Source organism: Alosa sapidissima, chromosome 7 (genome assembly GCF_018492685.1).
Source record: "Alosa sapidissima isolate fAloSap1 chromosome 7, fAloSap1.pri, whole genome shotgun sequence".
Lineage (NCBI taxonomy): Eukaryota > Metazoa > Chordata > Actinopteri > Clupeiformes > Clupeidae > Alosa > Alosa sapidissima.
This window is the reverse complement of record NC_055963.1, coordinates 23,428,692-23,456,254: the sequence shown is the minus strand read 5'-3', so window position 1 is coordinate 23,456,254 and position 27,563 is coordinate 23,428,692. Positions and strand designations below refer to the sequence as shown.

Sequence of the window (27,563 nt, the reverse complement as noted above, 5' to 3'; positions counted from 1 at the left end):
CACAGTTACTCCTACTCTTGCTGACATGTTGCTGTAAAGATGTGGTTGCTATTCCTGGACAGAGTCACTGGAGTCACTGTCTTACATATTCTGTTGGAAAATGGGCTCCATATGGATGATGTTAGGGCAGTGAAGCATGAAGTGCTGTAAATATCCACTTGTATGCAAATGAGTGTGTGTGCTCATGAGAATGTGGATCAGCATAACCGCCTTAGAGAAAAAGAGGAAGGACACCTGGCCTATTTATGGTGTAGTTCGAAAACGAAAAAATACCACATGATCTTAAGCTTGGATTTTATACAATTAAGGATCTTAAATGTACAGTCTTATTCCGTAAATTAGTAAGCTGAACAACAAAAATCATTGTTTATTAACATATTAACATATACATGGGCAGAAGTGGTCTTCTAGCAACTAACTAAGATTAGAAAACAGAGTGAAGGAGTGAAATTGTCTACACAAGTGGTTATCACCTGTGGATGAGTGTGCCTTGCTTATTAAAGCTTCTGATTTGATGAATGCACAATGCTGCAGCTGGAACTGAGTGTTTTTTTTGTTTTGTTTTTTATTTCTCTTGCAGCGTTGGGCAGACCTGACCAAACCAGTATGGGGTGCCCATCACCTTGAGTACATGGCTCCTGATGCTGATATCAAAAGCCTGGCCTCACCTCTTTCCCCTGGCTCGGAGGAGAACAAGGTCATCATCTTTGAAAGTGTCATGTAGACAAAGGTCTGCAAAAGGAGGACGCCTCCAGAGACAAGCTGCAGAGAAAGCTACTCTTCCTTTATTTTTTTTTTCTTCTATTTAAATCAAATTATTTGAAAGCCAAAGTGTCTTCAAAGTCTCCAAATCACAATCACTTCCATATTTTGAATACCAAATTAGAACTTTTTGCATTTCACAGATGTGACCTCTCTTTTATTATGCAAACTCATTCTTAATATCTGGTTCATCTATTGCACACCATAAAACCAGTGATTTTACAATTCAAATAATTTCTAATAAGTTCTCTGATGTTTCCCTGGTGATTGACATCTATTCTCATCATAACCATCAGTGACATTTCCTTATATAAAAAATCCACCCTTTTTTTTTGCCCAATCTTTGATTTTGCTCCAGTTTTTCCAGTGTTTGTTTAAATTCATACCAGTATTTGTCCACCGTGAGTAGCCGACGTGGCAGCTTGTCTCAGGAGGCCATAGGTGTGGCACAGGCCTGTGTACCTGGCATCAGGCCGGAGCCCAGCAGGGGTGTGGTGCGGCCTCCACCTCCCTGACCACTGCAGAATTCCCACAGGCCAGCTCTGTCTAGCAGCGCAGTCCGCTGGGGGCCTCCTTAATACCCCGCACTTCATAGCCAGCGTATAGGGGACGGGCAAAAGGAAGGGCAGAGGGAGGGAAACGGGGGAGTGCTGACCAGGCTGAGTGGACTGGACTGGACGCTCTGTCTGAGGTGCGTGTGCACATCTTAGGGGAGAGACAGGGACTTTCTTGACCTTTCACCTCCTCACGCAGGAAACCGCACCACCCTTGGTCACTGTCCCGGAGAGTTAGTCAGAATGCATCACCCATCCAAAAAACACTAAAATCCTTGTCCAAGTCCTTGTGCTCGAAAATAAGACGCCATTTGGTAAATGAGCACAGAATACCAGAATTCTCGTTTGAAATTTAGTTGATTATACTGTAATGCTAGTTCTGATTTGATAATCACAGTCTGTTTAATAGACGCACAGATTGCACATGCATCTGATTTGATCAAGGCCAGCTCTTCTAAAAAGTGATGGGATGTTTAGTCTGACTTATGCTGGTCCCTGACACGACAACACAGTTGCCAAACTGTCAGAGCCAATGCTTTGTCTGACGAGCACACGTTTTGTTTAATGTGTCTTTCATGATTACAGTGAACCTCAGTATTCTGTTGTAGATGTAATGATAAACACACTTTAAGTTAATTAAGTGCCAAAGGGAGCATGTTGTCTATCTCTGGCTGATTGACAGAGACTGGTTTTGGTTGCCATAAAAAACACACAAACACACACACTAAAATACAGATACAATGAACAGCAGCTGCAAAACTGTTTGCCAATGAGGAGTGCAGATTGTGCAATAACCACAAGCAGATGGATCCACACACACACACACACACACACACACACTACACCATGTTTGTGTTCCTTGAGTTCCATATAACGTTTGTGCTGCAGTTGCAGTTTAGAGGGTGGACAATTAGTTGCCAAATTTTGCCTTTTTTATTAAAGAAAGATTTGTCTTAAGTCTAGCGCCCATTGTCAAATAGCCAAGTCAAACGCCAGGTCTCCCAGCTCACTGCCCTAAGAGTTCACCTGTGGGAATTCTGCTCTGTACATTAACATCATATCATTGTTACTATACAATTGAATTAGAATGTAAAATAAATTAAATAATGTATGGCTCCAGAACTACATTTGCACATTGTTGTATAATAATCTTGCTAGCACTTTACAATCGTGTTAGAATAAGATTCTCTTTGTTTTTGTTTTACATCTTGTCAAATAAATCAGAGATTTATTTTGTGAAGGCTTTTATTTTGCTTAAAACATACAAATACATATTAAATATCTTTGTGTGCTATATTTTGAAAGTTTGATGCAGTATGCGATTTTGAAAAGCATAAGTGTATCCCCCTGAATTGCTGCAATGCAGTATCAGAATGGATAGAGAGAAGGATAGCACATTGAATGGATTTTAATTTCATTTTCAAGTGCTACCGTGTTTGAAAGTGTTAGATTCTGTCTTTGTGTGCTTAAACATCAGTATTGTCCTGACCACCCAGAGCTCCACAATGGTTTTATATGTATAATAACAAGTTTCATTTATTGGTGATATTGGGAACGGTGATGTGTAGGTGTGTGAGGCAACACTCGCATCATTCAACTTCCAGCATAGCCTCACGCCTACTTTACCCATTTTAAAAGGGACAGCGTTGATTGATTAATGCTCAGAATATTCACTCTGTGATGTTCTTTTTGACCTTTTTTTTTCTTTTCATCTACTTAAACTCATTTACCTGAAGTCTCAATAACAGTGTCAAACACATTCTCCCTTGCCATTAGCAATCTACAATAACTGCTGTAAAGATTCTGCCGTATGTCATTCACCAATGTGTGACAGGACCAAAAACTTTCCCCCAAATTGAAAAGAAAAAAATCCTCCAACAAGCATTTCAGCTGCCAATGCCTTCCTTACTCTCTGTAGTGAGAAAGTGCCCGGAAGTGCAAGTCAGTGGACGCACAAGCAACACCAGTTTACCTGATAGTGGTGGTACAACCGTCCAACCTTATTGGAAGATATAGTCAGTGTAACTAGAATGTCTTTTTAACCTATGCCATCTATATAGTTAATTTCATAGCCTGGGTGGATCAGTTGATTTAGAATTCTAATATAGTAGTATATGTAGGACAAAAAATGAAAAATTACATTACCAAAAAAATAATAAATGTAACTATTGTCATTTATGTGCTCTGCCAAATTGTTCTTGACAGTATTTTTTCTCCAAAGGTTTATTCAGAAATTACTGCATTTATAAATAATAAAATGCAGTTGAATATAAATGAATGGCTCACTGACTGGATTCAGATTTTTCCAACTAAAGATATATCACTTGGATGGACAAGCACAATGCACAAAAAGGGACTACTCTATTATAGAAATGATAAACATCCAGTAATGAATCAGCCTTGCTTGAGCTAATTAGATTAGAGTTTATTGGAATGGATACATGGATTCTGATTTGTGAATGGAGTATTAGCATCATTTGTCAGCAGATGTATAGTCTTCATATCATACTGAGCTTTGGAGAATGATACTGTCTTGAAAATTCACATTAGCACTGTTGGCTCGCAACTTAACAGATTTTTAACCCTCATTGTTGTGCTTTGTAACAAAACTGTGAGATGTAACATTGGTCTTCCATGGTCTTTCATGATCTGATGTACAGTAGTATTGCAGAGATAAATGTACTGTGCGTGTGTATAGATATATATACACTGTATACTTCTGTATGTATATGTTTGCTAACATCACAAAGGAGTTCCATCTGTCTTGCAGTTTCCCTCACCGATGAAGGGCTTCATGCTTGTGACACCACTGTGATTTTGTGCTAAAACAAGTCCACTGGCCTGAATCAAAATAACAAATGGCAATAAAACTAACTGAAAAATACTCTCACTTCTTTGTTTGTTCATGACTTTGACACAGCAAGGAGGATAGATATATATTTCCCCCCTACTATGTGTAGAAAACAAGCATGTAAAAAAAAGAACTTTTGATAAACATACCAGCTTTCCATTTCCAAGAAGTGCACAACCTTCAAGTGTTTTGAAGTAAACACATTAATTTAAATCTCCTAAAACACACACGCACACACCATGGTTACATGTGACCTTACAAAAAGTAAAAAACAAACACAGCAATATCATCTCTCTCTCTCTCTCTATCTACCAACCACCTATTAAATCATCTGCTCATCTCACTCTCAGTTTGTGCCGGGAGGAGTGGGACGAGGAGGCCAGAGAACACCACCAGTGCAGTTCAAACTGGTTTTTAATGACAAATGCCCAGTCTGTCCGACGTGTCACAGATGCCATATTAAGCCAAGGCCGCTGTGCTGTTTGCCGCTGCAGAAGTTTTTTGGCTATGTTTAGCTAGTGCCCTCGGAGCTGCCACAGCTCTATTTCTGGCAGAGGAGCTGGAGGCTGCTTGGCCCTCAGTAGTGTTTGCTGGATCTCCCCACAGCAGCTGCCCCGACTCAGTCTGGCCTGAAGCAGCACAACACAAGGCCTGGCTGTGTCCAGCAGGACAGTCGCTCGGGCTCTTAATGCGGTACAAGATCTGACTCTAATGTTTAAGACCAAATTGGCTAAACAAACAAACAAACAAATAAACGCCTGTCCCCGGTATACCTGTTGTATCCTTCTCCATCAAGATTTTTTTTAATCTCACTCTAAAATTCTAGCGTTTTTAGGATTTTTTTAAAGAAAATGCATGATCAATGTGCAAACATTTCTTATTACAAAAACTTTATTTACTATTGCACTGCAATGTGGCTGTCTTAAACTTAAGTCTCATGACTTGGACATAAAAATCTCATCTGTCTGTGTGTGTGGCCTTCACAGTGAGGGGGGTGGTGTGTGTATGTGTACGTGTAAACTATATTTGCAGTTGTCAGACAGAGGGGTCTAAGAGCACTGAGCAGGGCTGTGGTGCTTATGACAGATTGCCATTTGTTACGATTCCATTATGAAACTAATGTCCTCGTTACACCAAACAACTTTGACAAGATTTGGGAAAGATTCTTGAAACATTGTAGTCTTTCGAGTAAAGCTTGAATGTGGGGCATTAGTTAAAAGACTCCAATCTTTCAAGAGACTTTCAAGTTGTTTGGTGTAAGGAGGCCAAGCTGCCAAAATGGATGCCTCAGATGACTTCCACCATTTCCTTGGTCTCATGATGTCCTTACTTAACCCCAACATTATGAGTCATCATTAAATTTCTTATAAATAAGTGCACAAGATTTTACATGGTGTCATTATTGTTACGCTCAGCTCACAATTATGTCAAGTCAAGTGCTTCAAAGTTGTGTGTCTGTGTGTGTGTGTCTGAGGGTGCTTATGTAATGTATGCTACTTAATGTTTACTTTAGACATTTTCATGCTACTGTAGGCCTCCTTTATCAGTTCATTTGCAAGTGCCAAATACAAGAGATAAGATGAATTAACTGAATTTAAACTGGCCAAAGTTCATGTGTAAGCAGGCCTACGATACACTGCTCACGTCTGCTATGCTTAGATCACATGGCAGAGTCATGTTAAGATTCCGCCGTTAATATTTGATGTAATGTTCTCGGTGACATTGTTATCTGTGATGACTCGCCTACCTCCAACACGTACATATGAATTATTCACAACGTATAGTGCAGCACTTTGGACATCTTTATCATAAACGTTTGACTGCCATCTCTTCCTTGTAAATCCGATTCAGCAAAAAGTGACGCTCACAAAAAAAAGTTCTCAAAAAGGCCATGATACATAGCCCATGCCAACTTCCTGAACGGGATACCAACATGAACTAATTTCCCTATGCAAGCTGATCTTTGTAGGAGACAAAGTGTAAAGCTTCTCTTCTGGCCCCTCACATTCATGTTCTCACCTGGCAAGCCTCAAGCAGATGATTTTGAGATGAGTGCTGCTCAAGGAAGGGTTTCTTTTCTCGCCACCGGTGCTTCAGTTCTTTTATTTACATTTTTCCATTCACAGACACTTTTATCCAAAGCGATTTACACCGTCAATTATATTACAGGGCCATTGTCCCCAGAGCAACTAGGGGTTAAGTGCTTTGCTCAAGGGCACAAAGGTGGAAGCTGGGAATTGAACCTACAACTTTTCTGGCTACTGCATGCTAGCCCAACTCCTTAACCACTACGCTACCACTGTCCATTCTCTAGGGTTAGTCTCTGGGTTCTGTAAAGAGTATTGAGACAATTAGTTGTTATACTACAGTATAGTATAGAATAGTATACAGAGTTGCATTATAACATTTGATTGAAAATATGAATGACACATGACATTTGTTTTTTATTTTTTTTACTTTATTGACTTGCAAATTACAAATGTTACAGCCAGAAAACCCTTTCACACCAACACACATCGTGACAATCCCTAACGTCCCATTCCAGAAAGATAATCCTAACAACAGCACTATGGCCATCGCCTGAAGCTACAGAGCAGGGAGTCTTCTTCCCAGGCCCATTCTTAAAAGCCCTAACCATATGCCATCTTTACATCACACAAAATAATCTAGCGTCGTCCCAGGGGGACTAACGCTTCCTTAGACCCTGTGGTGGTCAACAGCTGCCCTCATGCCCATACCACTGGGGGGGGCTTTTCTGCAGGTGCCTATTTTTACCAGGTGCCACAATTCATGATGTCATTCGTGGTACGAAGCAGAGGGCACTGCTGGCCGCAGCGAATGCCGGACGTGAGCTGACAGGCCGTGCTCAGAGATCACCTGCTGAAAAGGCAGAGTGACAGGTGTCAAGTCCTGCCACTCTTCAGAGTCACGCCTGGGGAAGATTTATCTGTACAGCATCCACTAGACCAGCTACCAGCTAAAAAGGAACAGCGCTGCAAAGCACTGAACAAACTTAACGGCCAGCTTCTTACCAGTGATACTGTACACATAACTCGGTCACAAAAACTGGGTGCAGAGCAGTACAGAGCATACGTTGGCCCAGTCAGCCTTAAACAGAGAGCGATATGAGGCAATATAAGGAAGGGAAATAACTTTTCACATTTTTAACAATGATTAGCAACACGGACTGAATTTTAGCAGAATTTACCACTTAGGTTCGACATGGGCATGTAGGACTGGCCCCCAGCATGTTTTGAAACCCAATCTGTGGCTGTGCCCCTAAAGGCACTTTGCCCACCACTGCGAGGGCACTACACTTCGCCTGTAAATTACAGTACATGGGGCAGAGGATCAGATTATGCAGGCTCCGCACGGGGCTTGGGATCCAGCCTTAACCGGCTGCAGCCAAGTCAAATCATGTGCCTCACACTGCCATCAAACTGACCGTGAGAACACTGAAGGGGAATGATTCAGTAGACCACGGACTCGAGGCATGATTCACTTGATGATACACTTCCAATGCATACATACATACATACATACATACATACATACATACATACATACATACATACATACATACATACATACATACATACATACATACATACATACATGTCTTTTGAAAACACAAGAGCGTTATGACTCAGATATCAAACTTAGGTTATATCTATAGATGTTGACAGATATGAAACTGTTTAAACATTCACCTGTAGCCACTCCTGAAGAGCAGCTAGTTTTGGTCCTATTGGACGACACTGATCACCACGTGAAAGCTGTGGAATGAGCACTCGTCCCACAGTACAGTGAGGGGAATAAAATAAATCAAAGAAATAAGCGGGTTAGCATGAAAAAGGGAATGTAAACAAACAATAATAGTAAATATAAAAAGAATGTGTACGAACTGTGTGTATATGTATATGTACACACACACGTGCATATAACAAAACCAAATCAAATGCAAAGCAGAAGGGAACCATTGGGCCAGCCGGCCATTGAAGATTTGCCTTGCGTCTCCCAGATGTGTGCAGGTGGGGAGGTTTCACAGGTAGAGTAATGGACAGTGCTTTCACCTAGCGGCATAAAGCACTCACGTCCTTTATGAGCAAACAGGTGGAGGAAGAGGAGGTCTGTGAGGTGATGAGGAGCAAAACACCTTCAGCTGATCAATTGGACTTCTTATCCTGGGAGTCGGCACTTGCCTGCAGAACACAAGATGTTTTATATTAAATATAACTAATAGTGGGTAAAGAAAACAAAACATAATGTAGAGAAAACAGTGGTGGGCGATTCTATATTAGGTTTTTGCCTCGTGTGGACTTTTAAACCCATGGCATTACTCCTAACTTCTAGTGATGGAACACAATTGAAAATGGTATTGTTCTTTGGTCGGTGTCCATCTCTGGTCAGCTCTTTAGTGATCAGGAAGCTATGGGTTGCTGTGGTGACAGCATAGCACTGCAGTAAACTGACCAACGAAACGTCAACGTCATACAGTTGGGACAGTGAAAGGGCTCTAAATTTAGAACCAGGCACACTTATTTATTTACACTTCAATCCAGAAGAGGAGACATCCAACTGTGCGCGTACGCACAGGCACACACAGGTTGGATCATTAAGTAGTCTTATTCTGGAGGTTGCAGCGAGTTCAAGGAAACCGGGGGGCCAACGAAAGCCCAGGTGAGATGGTGGCGCGCACCGGCACACGTGCCCTCCTGCCACCTATTGACTGCATACCTACAGCCTTGGGGCCGTGCAGCGATCCCAACACGTAGATGATGTGCACACAGGCAAGGATGCAGTTACAGATGCAGACAGCAAAGCCCTCGGTTACTGAGACCACACACACTCCAGCATATAGACTTACTCAGTCATCAATCTCTACTGACAAAGGTCACATAACATGAAGACACATTTGTGACGAGTACCGCAATAAGACCGATCATTACTGTCCATCATCGCTGCTTACAATCTCCAAAAATGAGACCTGTTTATGATTAGAGGGCAGATAAACAGACATAAAGAGGCCTAGCTGCTTTTCAGACATAATCTAGTGATGAGCTGCCAATGAGCTGCCGGTGGAGCTGTGGAATAATACCACAGTACTTCCTCATCTGGCCTGTTTTTGTTTTTCTCATCTTATTTCATATTAATATCTTTATTTTAATTATTAAATGTGCTGGTCCAGGAGAGGCCGACATGTCTGCTCTTGCTTTCTGGTGCACCTGATGGTATGCAAGTTGTGCAGCACCATATTAAGACATGCAGTGAATGCAGTTATTTTTACAGCAGTGGATGAGTAATACTGACTGTACTTGTGTGTATGTGTGTGTGTGTGTGTGTGTGTGTGGGGGGGGGGGGGGGGGGGGGGTGGTTACTTATCAGATATCTGTTGGGAAACAGTGAGTCACTCCAGTAATGACTTAAAACATCTGACCACACCTGACCAAATCCCTCAGAGGTCATACACCACCATCTGAGTGGTAAAGTGAGTAGGATTTAGAGGACCCTTTCATCCAAAGTAAGTTCAGTTAGCGATCCCAGGGCCATCTTACCATCACTAACACTACTTCTCCCTGCCCCTTAAACTGATAAGTACAGTATGCCATTATGCAGCGGTCTGCCACCAGATAATGAATACTGTAAGTAAAAGGCTTTGTGCACCTACAGGTAGATTTATGAACCTCAAAGTTGCACTCGGTCAAAAAAATACAGTTGCCTTAGACCAGTGGTTTTAAACTGATCTGGCTTTGGGACCCCCAATTTCCCATGTTCATGAAGTCGCGACCCATATATTTTTTTTAGCGATCAAGCCAACGGATACGGTGAGCTACATGTTAAGATACGTACACATGCAAAGTGCCTGTAGGCCTTCTTGTTTGGAACATGCTGATGTTTGGCATTACATTTGTGAAGTCTTCAATTCCTGATGTCACCTTTCAAAGTCAGGTGAGCTTTACTTCCATGTGGCATTTTTTCTCATATGCCAGCAATTCAGTGAACACTGCACACTGGGGTTTCGGTCCCATTTTGTCTCAATTTAAGTAAATCCATATCCTACCTCAAATATTTAGGGTCACAGCTTAATTGCGTTTACCACTAAAAATGACATCTAACATGACCAGTCACATAAACATTGTCTATGTCCATGACAATGACTGACATACAAATAAAGTCTATCAAAATAAAGGTCCAATATTAGATCTGATAAGGTAGCATTTTAAATGGTCGATATTTTTATTTTTCCACGACCCACCCAGAACGGTTCCACGACCCACTTTTGGGTCCCGACCCACCAGTTAAGAAACACTGCCCTAGACCAGTAATGATACAATATATGCAGTCATAAAGGACATGAACAAATGGTTCATTAACACCTCATTACCTTTTTCCATCCACACATGTTATCTATACATGTGTAAGCCATACATGTATGGATAACAGTAAATCCCATTTGAGCATCTGCCTTACCTACACATCTGATTAATAAAGATGAGCCTCTCACAACATACCCTGAAACCTTTTATATGGGTCAAGTTAATCACAGGCCACTAGCAAAAGACTAGAAAAAGGATGTCATTATGGACGGAAAAAGGTAATGATCTCAAAGTCTAGATATCTCTCAGTCACTCACACACACACACACACACACACACACACACACACACACACTATGCAAGATGCTAAAGGACTATGTATTTATGTATCATTACTGGTCTCTAGGGTAACTATTGTTTGACGGTAGAGTGCAACTTTGAGGGTCATAAACCTTTGAGATTCATAAACCTACAGTACCTACGTGCACAACATCACATTGGGATGTAAGGCAATTTCCTCATTCATTTCATCACACAATCCAGAAACAAAGTTCACCAGAAGGCCAGTATGAACTATGAAAAAGGTCAAGACCTGACTCACTAAAGACACGTATGAAATAAATATTGGATACTAAAGCACAGTTGTGCACCTTTTCCATTCTTTACATGCAGAAACCTGTATGTTTCAAAATCCAAACAATTTGCTGTATAAGTGCAGTAGTATATCTATGTTATGAGTTAAGGCTTGCAAGTTTCACCGTTTTTATAACATATATTTACACTAAGGCTGTCAATCGATTAAAAAAAATAATCGAATTAATTACATACTCTGTGATTAATTAATCTAAATTAATCGCATAAGTTCAAAAACTCTTTTATTATTATTTTCACTGTTCAAATAATTGACATAATAATCTATGATATGACCTAATATAGGAAGGAATATAAGGAAATAAATTCAAAAGTGCTTCGGGAAGAAGTTTTTTTTTTTCACATACAAGGCATTTCATTGCAGAGGACTTTATTTTCAACACTTTATTTTTTTTATCAACACCATCAGGCCGTTTTTTAAAAGTAAATGTTCCAATCAATGATCCAGGCAGCACGTTTTATTCTCTCTCCTTCATATTACAGTCTAAATTTTACTGACTAGAACGGCTCGGGGTCAAAGGTCATACGGAATCGATTAATCTGCACTAATTTTTTTAATCAGTTATTTTTTCTCAAATTAATTAATCGAAATTAATCAGTTATTTTGACAGCCCTAATTTACACCATTCCAGACAGTATCGGATTACATCTTGATACTAATTTCACCTTCACCTAATTTGCATTGAGCTCAATGAGCAACAAACCAGCTAATAGGCTAACTGAAATAACACCATGCCAATCTCTAGGTATGGTGAAGGGTATGTGATGTGGGGCTATTTTAATTCCAAAGGCCAAGATAACTTTATCAGGATGCACAGTATTCTGGATCCATGAAATAAAGGGCCTTTAAAAATACAAATCTGCCTGTCTCTATGGGAATTTAACATCGGGGTGGCAATACTTATGACCCCTGTATTTTAAGGAAGAACATTTATTTATTTATGATACATTATTCATTCACTAAGAAAATGGGTGTCCTTAAAGGTTAGATATTTCCTCATTTTTCACTTAAGGCATTAAGATCAATTTCCAAAAGATGATTTTATATTCCTCTTTTCAGTCAACTTTAGCATGGGTGCCAACACTTTTGGCCATCACTGTAACATCGCTTTAAGGGCAAGCTCATTACAAAGTCAATCACTACTTTAAGCCCCTGACAAGGCTCAAATATCATTACACTTCTATGCTATTGTAGAGAGGGTCCCTGTAGACAAAACAAAGCATTTTACCTTTGTATGTAGAAAGAATAAATAAATAGGGTATAAAAAAGGACCATCTTTACAGTCAGCCTTACTGTACCTCCAACTCCTCGCAAGATGACAGCAACCGGAAGAATAGTCAGTGAATTACCAACTTCCTCCAGTTGCCGCCATCTTGTGCGGAATCGTAGTAAGATGGTGACGAATAGGTAATTAATCAACTAAGAAAATAAGCGTTAGTTGCACTTGCAGCCCTTATATTCTTTATAATCAACAGGCAGCAGATCAGTTTTAGTTTGTCATTTTGACAAGGGCTGCACAATTATCGCAATCACAATATGAACCAACGCAATTACCCAATCGCAAAAGCTACAAATAATCGTAGCTTTCGTCAAATTTCTGATTTTTATATTCATTTCATCCTTACTGACTATGCCACTTCTGATTGGTGAGCTTTACAGTCGATCGCGGATGCAGTGCTTCTTGTGCATCAATCAAATTAAAGACATTTGGAATATTTAACTGAATCAATTGATTAACATTCAAAAATCATTGTAAATCGCAATCGCAATATTAAAAGTGAATGAACTAAACTAATAATGCTGCTCCATTGCTGAGGTCAAATGAAGCACCCCAAGAAAACTGTACATGGCATTTTGCAATAATATTATGAAACCTATAGTTGTTTTTTCAGATGAATAAAATATGGTAAAACATATCACAACAGGCCCCTACATGCGTGTGTTTTAGTGTGATGGAGCTGCAGAAGCGTTGGCGCCTGAAGACTTATTGGCTCATAAGTCTCAGTACCTGAACCTCAAGCTATAAGTCTGCAATGCTTGTGGATAAAAAAAAAAAAAGAAAATTCTGCTAAACATCAACCACCTTTACCTTTAATAATCTACGTGAATGATGTTTGGGGGAACAAATCAAATCACTGAGTGTCAAGCCAATACTGGATGATCAAAATGCAAACATATCCAGTTCATAGAAGCAAACTATAGCTCTGACATTTCAGGACAAATATGATTAACACAGTTGATTTCATAATTATTAAATCACCAATGGCAAAACAACCATCAAAGAACTACATATGCAAAGCTTGACATCTTGACAGGATGTGACTGCCGGTGCATTCAAACATAGCTGCAAACATTCGCAAACAGTTTTTTTCTTTTTTGCCTTGAGTTTGACGCCAACGTTTCAAAATACTCGCAGTCTGAGAAGGTAGTTCTCTGTGTCCAGGGACACTGGATGGAGAGTTGCCCATGAAATAGAGAGTGCTCACCCAAAATCTTTCAAATCTCACAGTTAGAAGACATGTTTGTCGCAAATATTCGCCTCTGTTAAAAGAATCTGAAAGCACCTCATTTTCATGACACTTGGTGAAGGGAGTGAAACAATCAAGCAGATCTGGATCTGGAGTGGATCTGGGGTTCTATTTTCTACTTTCTTTAACATTGTGAGATGGGGCATATTTCGCAACTGAGTGTGTTTGTGTGTACATACCTGTAGCTTTGCATGCTCCTCCAACAGGCGGTCATACTCAATGGTGAGGTTCTCCGCTTGCTTCTTCATGGCCTTCACATCACCGTCAGATTTCTGAAGGGCTGCAGACAGACACAATCAGAGAGAGAACATTTAAATCTATATACAGAACGAAAAGCAAAGCACTTTCAAGAATACCATTAATTTTGTAGTGGTCTACAGAAAATCCTCATACAATGACCAGACACCAGGAACAGGACTCGGAACAGGACACCAATCCCATGTAGGCCTAAACATTAAAGGGCTCGGAACAGGAAACCAATCCCATGTAGGCCTAAACATTAAAGGACTCGGAACAGGACACCAATCCCATGAAGGCCTAAACACTAAAGGGCTCAGAACAGGACACCAATCCCATGAAGGCCTAAACACTAAAGGGCTCGGAACAGGAAACCAATCCCATGTAGGCCTAAACATTAAAGGACTCGGAACAGGACACCAATCCCATGAAGGCCTAAACATTAAAGGACTCGGAACAGGACACCAATCCCATGAAGACATGAACAATAAAGGCCTCGGAACAGGAAACCAATCCCATGAAGGCCTAAACATTAAAGGACTCAGAACAGGAAACCAATCCCATGAAGGCCTAAACATTAAAGGCCTCGGAACAGGACACCAATCCCATGAAGACATGAACAATAAAGGCCTCAGAACAGGAAACCAATCCCATGAAGGCCTAAACATTAAAGGACTCGGAACAGGACACCAATTGGTCGGTCAGTACCTTTTTTGGTGTTGTCGAGCTCATCCTTCAGCTTCTTCACCTCCCCCTTGAGGGTCTTGTTCTCCTCCTGCACGCTGGGTCCGGGCTTGGCGCCCACCTCTGGGATCTCGATCCCGGCCTCCCGAAGTTTCTGTCAAAGGAGACATGAGTGTTTGTGAGATTACATGATGCTGAAGTCTGCAGTCCTTACTGACCGTGCATGGGTGTGTGTGTGTGTGTGTGTGTGTGTGTGTGTGTGTGTGTGTGTGTGTGTGTGTGTGTGTGTGTGTGTGTGTGTGTGTGCGTGCGTGTGCGTAGTATCCGGATATATATAAATGCTTTGTATTAACTCAGTCTATCAGATTGCTTATCAGTCTCACTGTTCATAAGGATCCTGTTTAGCATAACTTTAGCTCATCTCCCTCATATCTGAATTAGCTGTGCAGTGCACGAGAGAGAGAGTGTGTGTGTGTGTGTGTGTGTGTGTGTGTGTGAGTGAGGATGAGAGAGAGAGAGAGAGAGAGAGAGAGAGAGAGAGAGAGAGAGAGAGAGAGAGAGAGAGAGATATTGCAGATGTCCCCAGCTTAAGGGCCGTTGGTAAGCAGACGGCCATCTGCTGCACCGGTGTAGGCTTTAGGTAAGCCATGAACCACCACACCTCTGAACTGCACCTCTACCGCCTAAAGCTGGATGCTTCTCAGAATCTGAGAATTTAAATTTAAAACCAAGCACTCACTTTCTGTCTATTATGAGGGCATTTACTACTTTCATCTTCTTTGAAAGCTTGGCAGTAGGGAGTAGGGACTGTTCCCCACTGCCTGTTCACGAAGTGCCTCATTAATTACAGGGTATTAAAAATACCACAAGTACACTTTGGGTAACCTGTGGCATACTACACTGACGGACGTAGTTTGGACGTACTATGTTGTATAAAGTCCTGTATTTAGTCCCATTCTAAAATGTCAGTGTAACCTGAGTAAAGCTATAAAGGCCATCAGCTATTATGAAAGCCGCCATGGCAGCAGCAATCTTATTCCCCATCGTGAATCAACACATCTTGGTAAGCAATGCCAGTTGCAGCACTACTGAAGTAAAACTGCACCCATGCCAGCACGACTGTGTGGTGTGCCAAATACAATTAGCTTGGCACCGTTGGCATTGCATGGTTTTCCAAACTGTACCCGCAAACTATCGAAATACACATGTCCTTACCAATAAAATGGGAATATATTAAGAGCTTGGTAGCTACTTGGAAAGAGTTCTGTGTTCTTGATATAGGAGTACACAGATTCCACCGGTCGACTGGCAACAACCAGCCTGAACCAGTCTGATGTGGGGGAAAACGGAGAAGGTCAGGGAATGACCACTTCAAGCCCTTCCCCCAATAACATACCGACTTCCTGGAAAGGAGAGGGCCGTATTATTGGTGGAAAATGGCAGGATTAAAGGTGAGAGAGTCATGTTTTGGTGCCTGGATGTTCATTAGGGCTTGGCACTCGGAGACGCAGAACTTTCTAATGAAGATTCGATTACACGCAAACACCGGGGGAGACATGGTTATGGGATCAACTTCTGAAAAACAAAATACATCTTAAAAAAGTGTTCTAAGAAACACAACCAATAAACAAAAACACCACTGAAAACATTAATTGCTCAATAAATACACTAAACAAGAATTTAAATGCAACATCTTACATTCCCATTTTTCATGAGTTATAGTAAAGGATGTGATCTCTTCTATATACACAAAAGGCGTATTTCTTTCAAGTTTGTTAACAAATGTGTTAAGGTCTATGTTGATGAGCACTTCATCTTCATAATCCATTCACCCAACACATGTGGCATTATCAAAATGTAAAAAAATATATCAACCAGAGTGGTTGTGTGATGACAATTTTTACATCACTTCTGAATCACAAAAGATAGCAAGGTCATTAGGTCAGTCACTGCACTGAATTAAGTTGTAAGAGATGTGGTTCTTTGGTTTATTTATTTATCTTTTATTCTGCCCTTTTATTTCTTCAGACCGTCAGGGCTACTGTCGCATCAACAACATTATCATAGCCATAGCAATGCCACTTATTTCTCCTGCAAGGCAGGCAGAAACCAACCACTTAAAACAACCTGATAACGAGGCACTTCTGCACCACCAGTGCAGCGTCAGGACACAGGAAACACATTCACTGCTGCTCTTACATGAAGAATCTGCGGACAATTTGGACGTCTGCCTTTGATTGTAGAGTAATCTGACAATATGTTAAGTTCTTACCGGGGGACATTATTCGCTGGTCTAAGCGAATCCAGAAATAAGTAGTTTTGTAGCTGGAGGTTTAGATGAGAGGAGTTCTCTGTTCAAATCATTTTAAACAGAATAAGGTTAAGGTCTCCCTGAGGGGAAAAGACTTGCTTTGTATCTGGGTCAGATGTTTTTCTATGTTCTTTGCTGGCAATTTCAACCTGCATCTAAATTTAGAAATAAAATAAAAATCACCAGCTTTGTTGGAGTTTAAACATTAAATATGACAGGAATGTTATACATAGATGTGATCCAAAAGTGTGAGAGTGATACGTTTGAGACAAACCAAAGATGGCAACTGAGATGTATATTATTGGACTGGACAACATAGCCATTGTCAATTATCAGTGCTCTCAGGGGCTCGGTTTTCAGGTCCAAGTACCAGTGAATTAAATTTAGATATTCACCTTTACATCGATTCTAAACCATGGTTGCATGTAAGATTCTATTTGACTACTGCTGAAATATTGCTAAATATGTCATTATTCTCTAGGACACCAGGGAAAATGACCTTCATGGTCTGAGAAGAGAATAATATCCCCTGATAAAGGAATGATATGGACAATGAGAAGCAATGCACTACAAAAGTCCATGCTTAAATTGCATGCACTGCAGTTAAGGTCAGGTTACATTTTTCACCATCAAGTCGACCCCAACCCAGGATTGAATGGCAGATGGAATGGCAATGAGTCTGTGGCAATAGGGGTGAAGCCACAGGGACAAAGGGTCCAGCGGCACACCTGCACAGGGGTCCCTATCAAAGAGCCATTCTGTGCATCTTTCACAGTGATTGCTTTAAGGGTGCGTGACTCCTGGAAATATTTCATTGACAGACTCCAGGGGGGGTGTTCCAGAAAGGAGGTTTAAGAAACTCTCTGTCAAACCCTGAACTCTGGGTTGAGTGACCCTGAGATGGGAAACTGAGATTTTGGTTCCAATACAGCTGATCTGGGTTAGTTCAATCAACACAGTTGAAACAGAGTTTGTTCACTTTGAGTTCAGCGTGTGCGTAATGACTATGAAACGCAAATCATCAATGGGACACAGAAATGACGTCACCATGGCAATTAGAAAAAAAACAAAAACTTTTCTCCACTTCCTCCATTTATGCCTATGAGTACAGTGCGCACATTTTCGAAAGAAAATGAATCACAGTTGCAAATCTGCAAAAAGGAGAAAATGACAATGCATGTCCAATAACTGCTTAGTGGGAGGGAGGAGATATAGAGACACATTGGGTTTGAGTTACATATCTTACTGGAATGGAAATCCCGTTGTTTTCCCTCATTTCAGGGACTAAACGACTAAATTGGCAACGGCATGTGATGTTTACCCGGAGTCATAACGATGCCGATTTCCTAAACCTTTCAGCTCAAGTTTGACCTAGAGCATACAGGGGATTCATCTTCCTCAAGATCAATACAGTGTCTGGGCTGACGCGGTGATAGGGGTCGCAGTGACAGACCGCATGGTGCGTGACTTTTTCCTTGCGGAATGACAAAGTTATTCAAAAGGTGAGGAACAGTGATGATTAGACCAGCACAGTCCCATGTGCAGTCAGCGTGCACCCCATGACAGACTATCAGCACCACCAGGGCCTCTTGGAAAGGGCATGTCACCTCAACCCGACCAAGGCTGACCACATACGGCTCTCGAAAAAGACCACACATATCAGTTTCTCTCCTCAGCTGTAAATTCTTTCACTTCAGCCACCCTCCCACCCACCCACCCCTCTACCCTACTGGTTCAGATAACTGCCTCTACCTCGATGGAACTGAAATAAGATTTCGTAGGCCCTTCTGTCGCGAGAGAGCAAGCGCTCACGTTGCTCACGTCGTTTTATGGCTGCGGTTGTGCACTGCGCCAGCCCCGGTGTACAAGTGTAACTGTGGCATGTGGGCGCCACACGTGGTAGCTGACGACGACCTTCTGGGCCAGGACGCAATCTAGGAGATCAATGTTCTCAGTTATGAATGTGTGGGGCAGATGGGGGTGGCGGGGGGGTGGCAAAAGTAGCGCACAGCATGCGAGCGGAACAGTATTGCCCTCGACAATCAAATCAATGACAGCTGCCCGGTGCTTTTAGTAATAAAAGTCACACGCAGTGAGATGCAGCTGAAGTCCTTATAGAATTTATGTGCCCGGTGCTTTTAGTAATAAAATAGTCACACGCAGCGAGATGGAGCTGAAGTCCTTATAGAATGTATGTCCCCTGTTACATCACAATAGCGTTAGATCTGTTGGAGGTTGAAGCGAGGCCAAACAGAAACCAGTTTTCACCTGTCTCAACTCACCACTCGGCAGCTAGCGGCTCACATGCCTACAGTTCGGCATTTTAAGTACCCTGTAGCGTAATGACTTTAATGATCTGGTACAACTTCAATTTATAAAAGGCTGATCCGCCCTTTTTGATAAACTGAGCACGGGAGCAATTCCATTCAATCCCCATATGTACTTTATATTCATATACGTACAATATACACTTTCAGATGAGTTAGGTTTTTTCTGTATTTTTTTTTGTTTGAAAGAGAAAGTACAAATTTTGAGTTTGTTTTATCACTGCAACAACACCAACTGATCACAACCTATAGCACAAACCAAACCGTGAGGAGGGTAAAACCATTACATCAGGAGTAAGGAGACTTAATCTGCCTGAATAGATTGGATTAGAACAGACCTCCTGCATACAAGCTCGATCATTGATATCCCATAAGAGCCCATGGTTCATTCTACCCAGAGAAAGTCTGAAAGTCTGAAACATGCTTTGCTGTGTGGTTCTCAAAATCCAGTCTGACTATGATCCATTACAACTAAATCACTACAATTAAGTGTTTTTTATGAGTTATGGTTTGTATATTATGGTATTTGTTTATTTTTTATTAGGCTATTGATCATTGATATTGCATTAACATTATTGTTTAATATTGCTATTTCCTTTATGTAGTCTTACCAACATTTTTAACTATTGCATTGTTATTTGTAAGTCACTTCATCATATAATGTTGAATATTGAGGTATATGCAGCAATTCTGCACATGAAGACCTCATGATCATCATATGAAGACTAATGAAGAATAAGGCTAGAAATTGGATTGGAAAGTAGCCTACTTTATCTTTCAAGGCATGCCTGTGTTGCAAGTACAATTTTGTACTGTAATGTTCACAACGCAGGTGTAGAAACATTGTGCAAACATGCATAGAATACACCTCTGCAAAAAGCAGCAGACAACATTTCCCCTCAACATTTGCACTCTAATCGGCACACATTCATATATTCCTAGTGTGCAACATCGCCCCCCAGCAATTCAGATGGGCATAGCATCCTGCAGAGTGCACCGAACCCACAAGTTGGAGAAGGTCTGGCCAACACCTCCCACACAGAGGTATAATACACCTGCCAAATATATGCTGAACTGTGCTGTTCTCATTAACGCATGGTTTCTCCATTGAAGTGAACTGCTAGACTACAGAGTGTGCTTTCTACAATTTCTTCACACTCTCTCCAAAAGCTTGCTGTACTTGTTGTTCCGTGTCCCCCTCATCATCCCTCTCCCTTCCCCGCCTTCATTTGTGCTGACCTCAAGAATGTTCCAGTTCTTTTCATACAGTCTATGTTCTAGTGCACACTGTGTGCAAAAACCATTGCGTTTCGTTTCAGTGTGTGTGTATGTGTGTGTGTGTGTGTGTGTGTATGTGTGTGTGTGTGTATATGTGTGGCCACATTGGAGGCCGTGCCGTGGGTTACGCTACGCCGTGTTAGACTCACGTCCTGCAGCTTCTCGTTCTCCTCCATGTACCTCTTGGCAGCATCGTTGGCTCCCTCGGCCTGCTTCTTGAAGGCCTCGTTGGAGGCCATGAGCGTGGCCTGCTGGGACAGTAGAGTGGCCAGGCGTCTCAGAATCCTAAACAGCACCAGGGAATGCAGATAAGTCTCAGGGACAGTCTGTATATCAATGACACTGGAAAAATACAGACAAACCACGCAGGCATAACCTCATGACAGGATATAGTACACTTTATAATCAAAGGTTAGCAAAGAAGCAAGGGCCAAACAACCAGGTGTACATTATGATGGAGATCCAGGTGTACATTAATGTGCATCACTGTGTTTGTGCATGTGAAAGTGTGAGTTATCTACAAAACAAAATAAAAATAATCATCTTAAAGCATAACCTTCCAGTGGCTAACCAGTATGGGTATGGTTATTTTATGCTTCAGATAAAAGCATGTGGTACATGAATAAATGTAAGTGTAATCTTTCCAGTCATTATGGCTCAGTATCAAAGGCAGTGTATGGACGATAAAACCCAAGAATATGACCTTGGGTGAGTATATGGAGCCCCATATGCTGACGGAGTGCCACTTCATTTCCACTGGGATCAAAATAAAGAACTCATGGCATGCATGCATGCACACACACACTCATCAGAGACAGAGCTGCCATGAAAACAATAAGTCTCTCTAGTGTTCCTGTAGCTGAACATGTACAGAACGGTACACACAGCACCAATGATCTGGTCAAGCTCTACTAAGCATAGGTGATTCACTTATGGCCTTTATGTACTGGACGATACTTAGAAGCCTCCCCTGCTGCTGCATGGACATCACAGTATTTAGGCACTTAATCTATTTTTACAATCCTGGATTCACATCAAGCTGTTACTGAATCTTCACTGGCACAGGAGCGCCCTCCATGGAGAATATTTTTAAACTGATCGATGAAATAACATCTCCACCACCATAACTCGAGTACTGCTGGAGATTTGATTACAGAAGATGATTCAGAGAGAGAGCCATGGTTCCAAGAAATCAAAAACTTAGTTCACTTAAGGATAAGGTCGTCAAAGGGCTTGCTCTAGTATACAAATAATTTCCGCACGGGTAAACAAATACTTTTGATCAAATGTTAACCTCAGCTAAATGTTAACCTCATTTTACATGTGGTAGGCTCATAATGTACAACATGCTTGTGATTTACAGTCACTGTGTTGGAACACAAGTGTACTACTTTAGTTTGCCATTTTACTTCTATCATTTACCGCGATGTTCCATTTTCTGCAGTGCTTGAATGGGAACTAAAACCCAGCGAGCACTTCCCCATATGCATCAGAAGATCTCATACTAATACTCCACTACAAGACTGCTTTCACCAGCAACATCTCTTCCGGCACGATCAGCCGCTGCTTACGTCACAACACTGCCTTATTATTAACACCCCAATCACGGTGAAAAACTTGCATACTATCAGCACATATCCACACTCAGCAGATCCTACTACAGCCATCTGTCTCCCAAATGGTCATATCCATGTTGTGCAACCACTAAAGGAACGCTGGCAACTGACAGGCTTCCTTACTGTAAGAATGCACATGAGATATATGTAGCAGGAAAAGCCATATATCTGCTCCGAAGTAATCATCACAATAACACATGCTGGTTGATCAGCGTTGCCACTCTCGTATTACAGGAGGGTTTGAGAGGGGAAACCCACACATACACAAACCACACGCGCCCAATCAACCCTATACATTCCTATACATTTAGCCTTGCGACTGGCTGCCATTTGTTAAATAACACAGTGTCCACGCATTGCCGGGTCTTGCCAGCGCGCCATCAGTCACCCAGCATGTGACGAAGGTTGGTCATGCCGGTAGCATGCGTGTGGGTCAACTAGACCCAGGCCGTTGTGCAACTGGAGCCTCTCGGCTGTGCTGTTCCAAAAGGCATGACATCCACTCGGGGGGGACTAAATATAACGTCCGTCACCAGTTGCCCGATCACATGCTCTGCTATGACAGGCCGCAGCTGTCCAGACCGCTATGGGCCGAACAGCCAACCCTGGCAAGAGGAGCAAAGTAGTAGAGCAAATAAATGTAGTAGACCCAGGCTCACAGGAGCTATTAATAGGGCACCATTGAGAGGAACATGACTGGTGGGCCCTGTATGGAAGAGCTATGCAGAGGGGCCGCATGAATGAGGGGATGGGAGAGCTAGTGGCGAGCAGAGCGATGGCAACCAACGCCCAATCAATCGGCCGGCCCGGGGCTTTGCACCTCTGATGAGATTTATGAATGGAAAATAGCTCTAGTCGCCGTTTAACAGTCAGCATTCCTTCCACTGCTACTGTCCAGAGAGAGAGAGAGAGAGAGAGAGAGAGAGAGAGAGAGAGAGAGAGAGAGAGAGAGAGAGAGAGAGAGAGAGAGAGAGAGAGAGAGAGAGAGAGAGAGAGAGAGAGAGAGAGAGAACAAAAGTGAAAGAACAAGAGAAAGAACAAGAGAAGCCGAGACAGAGAGAGAGAGGAAGAAAAAGACAGACAGAGAGAGAAAGAGATTCCAAACATACAGTGTGCTTTGATCTATTTATGGTGAAGTAACTAGGGCAGATTTTTCTTATGTAGGAACTCATCAATAGTCCGACTGCCACAATTTTTGTTGTATGACTCTGTTGCTATGTGTGAGCAAACACCTAGACACACTGGGGATGGTATTTGTCTTGTTGAACTCAATGACTAACACAGAGTAATCAATACAATGCCAGCGACACATTTTCTCACATCGCAGCATCAATTCTTGTTCTTCCTGTCAACATCCCACTCAACTTGTACCATGACAGAATGAGTTCTGTTGCTATACTGATCTGCAACATATACAAAATGCATTACTTTTACAGATGTGAAAAGCTCTTTGGATATAGCCAAGTCATTTAATACAGCATTAATAACTGTAGCATACACAGAGCTCCTCATTTTAATAAGCATTGTTTAGCATTGACATTCACATCCACTATTTAATGTATGTTCCTGTCCTGACTACATTTCAACACAATGAGAATAGATTCAGTACGACTCAACACACATGACTAACTGACTGACTGACTGCTCCGGACCCCATCAAGCTTTCCAGCTAAACAACTGACAGACGGTGAGGCAGAGACCACGAGTGGTTAGTCATGGTGAGCCAGCCAGGCCAATTCTTTAGAAAGAATACATAACATGAAAATGGGGTCAAACTCGAGGGTTTCAAGGGCTGAGTTCACAGACATGACCTAACGCAAGGAAGCACGCCTTGCTTTGCCGGGGGATCCGGGGTGAAGTTGCATTCCATATGGCCACACTGCAGAGCACACAGAGTGAGCCCACGGACATGGCCTCTTACATCACCACCAAGCCTCACTGCCCATTATAGAACAGCTCAGGGGAGAGAATGGCTTGTGTGTGTCTGTCTGTGTGTCTCTCTGTCTGTGTGTGTGTGTGTGTGTGTGTGTGTTGCATCTTATCCACATTGCATGAGTCTCATGTCTCACTCTGTGCTTTATTGCACTAACACACTCTGAAGAGTGAAGACCAAAATATGACCGCTGCAACAAAAGCCTAGACTGAAAGCCGATATACAAAAATGTTAAATTATTAAGGGAGGCAGGCCATTTTTCCATTTGATAAGAAGTCTCTATTGAAACATGAAACTTCAGGACATGATACCAGTACTAGTGGAGTTTCTTGTTTTGAGGGGACTGATGAAGATGTTGGTGGTGAGCATGATAAAGATTACTGAGTATATGGAAAGCAGAGGTAAGAAGAAAAGAGGTGTGGAGAAACAGACGCGGAGCAATAAACTCCATCATCAACAGCAGGAGGAGGATGAGGATGAGGGAGAAGAGCATTCCAGTGACTGATGGTGCTTACAGGAGAAGGGAATATAACATGTATAAATACATTATATATATGTTTATATTATATATATAAACATATATATAATATAACAAAGAGAGAGAGAGAGAGAGAGAGACATTTACGATGGCAAATGAAAGTGGAGAAAGAGGCCACTCACAAGCAGAGGAGCAGAGCAAAGCCTGCGATGTACTCGTTCCTCTGGGCCCTGAACAGCTTCATGTGGATGTGCTCGACGGCCACCGGGTTGTTGGTCAGGTCAACTGTATCTTTCACACTGTACTTCCGGACCTCTCGGAAGGCATCTACATACAGGAACAATCACACACACACACACAAACACGCACATGAGGAAATCTGGTGCAGGACAATTAGGCTTTATTTATTTCACTAAAGAGAACTAAACGTGGGAGGGCACATAAACATAATGAACAGTAACGTCTCGAAGATATACACTTACCAATGAGAAGAAAGACCAGGATGGCAATGGCCACCATGAAGGCTGTGTTACCATAATACGTCACCGTTTGAACAAAACGGGATTTAAAGAACTTGTTCCATCTGAGAAAATAAATATATGATAGTATGACCAAATGTTAGTTCATGCAGACAAAGATGAATGTTGAAAGGGTGGTTAGAGAGTTATTGCTACACTCACAACCCAAGAGAGAAAAACATGTTTACTGTCTGAATTAATTACTGAAAAGGAAAAAACACTAGGTTGCTTAATGAGTCTACAACATCAGCAGTGAGCTTGTTTACACTTCTGGGAACTGATGTTTCAATTGTAGATATCCTAGCAACCTTTAAATCAGTTGAGTGGTCATGAGAGTCTTTCCATCAGTAAATAAATTACAGCTTCTCTATTCCTGTTGCCATTACATGCAAAGTGTGGGTAAATGGATCCAATTAGATTAGCCCGGCACATACTCCTGAGTGCCTTGTTTATGAGTTTTCTGGAGGACTCTGGACTAGGATGTGATGTAACATTTGACCTATTACATACTAAACTGTTTTTAGGTTTCCATTGATGCCAGTGATGTGCAACAACATTGTACCGCCCCCCTGTTTCTATTGCCACACTGACTGACTGAACTCCTGAGGTTAAAAAGCACTGGAAACAAACAAAAGTACTTGATTAGCCTAATCAGTGCTTGGGTTATCAAGAACAAGAAGAGAGGTGCCCCATGTGCTTCTACAAATCTCTAGAAGCAGGACTGAGAAACACATCAGATTAGGAATAACTGTCCAAAACATGACAATTAACTCTATGGAGTCCCGAGGACCAGAAAAGATCAATGATTGCTACTGGGCATGAGTTTGAGGGTTGTGGAATCTTGCCATCTAATTCGATTTCAACACACATGCCACAACTCTTCCCAAGTTCCCATGGACAAATGTTCCCCTTTTGAGAGGGATGTGGAGTGTGGATGGAGGCCAACCTTTTGGGCGAGATGAAGGGTACACACAGCAGCAGCACGGCAAACACCTCCGCATACAGGAATGTCGCCACAGCCGTCCACTGCAGACTCATGGCTGCTGGTGGAGATTCTGAGGAGGCAACAGATAAATAACTGGAGTCTGAATGTCAGCTAAAGAAGTTACAGTAAAACCCACTGTACATTTCACCATATTACATTCTAGCCATTACAACAAGAGGAGAGTGGCACTTGTAATACATCATACAGCTTAAGAAATGGTCAGTACATTCGAAGCCATGAGAGGCTGTTCTACTGTTGTCAAACAAGGCTATTTTGAACAGTGTTGTGGACAGTTCACACGGATGTCGGATATCCCGTGCGATGGTGTGAAATATTGTTTAGCCGCTGAGGGCATAAACGCCCAAGCCGCGTCAGAGCTGTACTGTACCGAGCAGAAGAGCAACAGCACCATCTCTTGTCATCAAAGACACCATTGCACTTCAACTAACCTGATTGAGAGCTTGTTGAGTTGCATGCCTCAACTATCTATGCCCCAACTAACCTGGTGAGGAGCTTTTCGAGTTGCATACCTCCACTATGCCTCGGGTCAAACATCAGATTTTTTTCCCCCTCATTGCACTGATCAGTTTTAAACTGAGTTAGCATAAATTAACTCTTGTTGAGAATTGACCAATCAAACAGCCTGTACAGGCCAACATTACAACGCGTGACGCGTCACGACGAATGTTATTTGGCAACTCGCATATTACACTACGGTATCAACAGTACGTTGAGTCCTGCGCTGTCCATTATAAATCCTAAATAAATCTAAACTCTAATCTACCTCAATTACTATACCTGGTCTACAATATGGCCTAGCCTACGCCAGAGGCTAACGTCATATGGTAGGCCTGGAGTTAACATTAGCTGGATTTAAAAATGTACATATCCACTGAAAATAGGTTGTTAAATACTAGTAATACCTCCTACACTTCGTATCTAAAATCATTTAAGTATTAACAACTTACAAGAGCCCGGAGAGAGAAATAAGCGCAGGTACAGACTTCTGCTCCAACTGAGAATTTGCGTTGCCTAATGCAAGAAAGCTATCGTACTTCCGGTATATGAACGACCGTCAATAAGCCACGATAATTCTTCCGGTTACGTATTACTACAAGTTCTTCATTATAAGAGTCTGAGCGTATCAATGATTACAGGTATAAACCTATTTTTTACAGTCTATTGTATGAACATAGTGGTTTTGGAGAGTGTCAGTTGAAATATATGTGCAGTGTGCAACATGCATAAATAAAATATAGTTTACAAAGTAATTGCAGCATACTTAAATAAAAAGGAGAGTAAATATTGGCCTTGCCTATGGCTTTCATAACAACATTTTAAGGAAAGCTCATACAGATCGTTTCACAAGCACCTCAAACGCCATCGCAACGTCACCTCATCCAGCATGTAGGTAGCCTAGAAATCTAGACGCACCCTAGCGGCAGCAAAGACATCTTGATGTGGGTCTGGCTCGTCAGGCTAGCATGTAGGCCTACTTGGTGTACAATAATGTACCGTGATGACTCACTGGT

The 27,563-nt window shown here is 41.8% G+C and overlaps 2 protein-coding genes across 2 annotated transcripts in view; one reads left to right on the top strand and one right to left on the bottom strand.

Annotated features, from left to right (window-relative positions):
• The window catches only part of slc6a8 (solute carrier family 6 member 8), a 31,325-nt gene extending 27,125 nt beyond the window's left edge, over positions 1–4,200 (top strand). Inside the window, exon 13 of the mRNA XM_042097346.1 lies at positions 581–4,200. Within this exon, the coding sequence (XP_041953280.1) occupies positions 581–724 (144 nt within the window). The 3' untranslated portion in view covers positions 725–4,200. The remainder of the gene's footprint in view (positions 1–580) is intronic.
• A 2,403-nt stretch (positions 4,201–6,603) lies between these two features.
• Positions 6,604–27,336, bottom strand: bcap31 (B cell receptor associated protein 31). The gene is made up of 8 exons (XM_042097188.1): positions 27,000–27,336; positions 25,993–26,101; positions 25,011–25,111; positions 24,711–24,855; positions 20,651–20,786; positions 14,610–14,739; positions 13,844–13,944; positions 6,604–8,369 (listed from the first exon to the last, which is right to left on the bottom strand). The coding sequence occupies exons 2-8, from the start codon at positions 26,082–26,084 to the stop codon at positions 8,334–8,336; spliced, it is 741 nt and encodes a 246-aa protein (XP_041953122.1). The 5' UTR covers positions 26,085–26,101; positions 27,000–27,336; the 3' UTR covers positions 6,604–8,333.
• Between the last annotated feature and the right edge of the window lie 227 nt (positions 27,337–27,563).

Excerpts from the sequence above, each read along its gene's own strand:
- bcap31 (XM_042097188.1), bottom strand. The coding sequence starts at position 26,084 with ATGAGTCTGCAGTGGACGGCTGTGGCGACATTCCTGTATGCGGAGGTG. Across the intron at positions 25,112-25,992 it reads CCCTTCATCTCGCCCAAAAG|ATGGAACAAGTTCTTTAAAT; the intron begins GTTGGCCTCCAT and ends TTATTTTCTCAG. Across the intron at positions 8,370-13,843 it reads AGGAGCATGCAAAGCTACAG|GCAAGTGCCGACTCCCAGGA; the intron begins GTATGTACACAC and ends TGTGTTCTGCAG.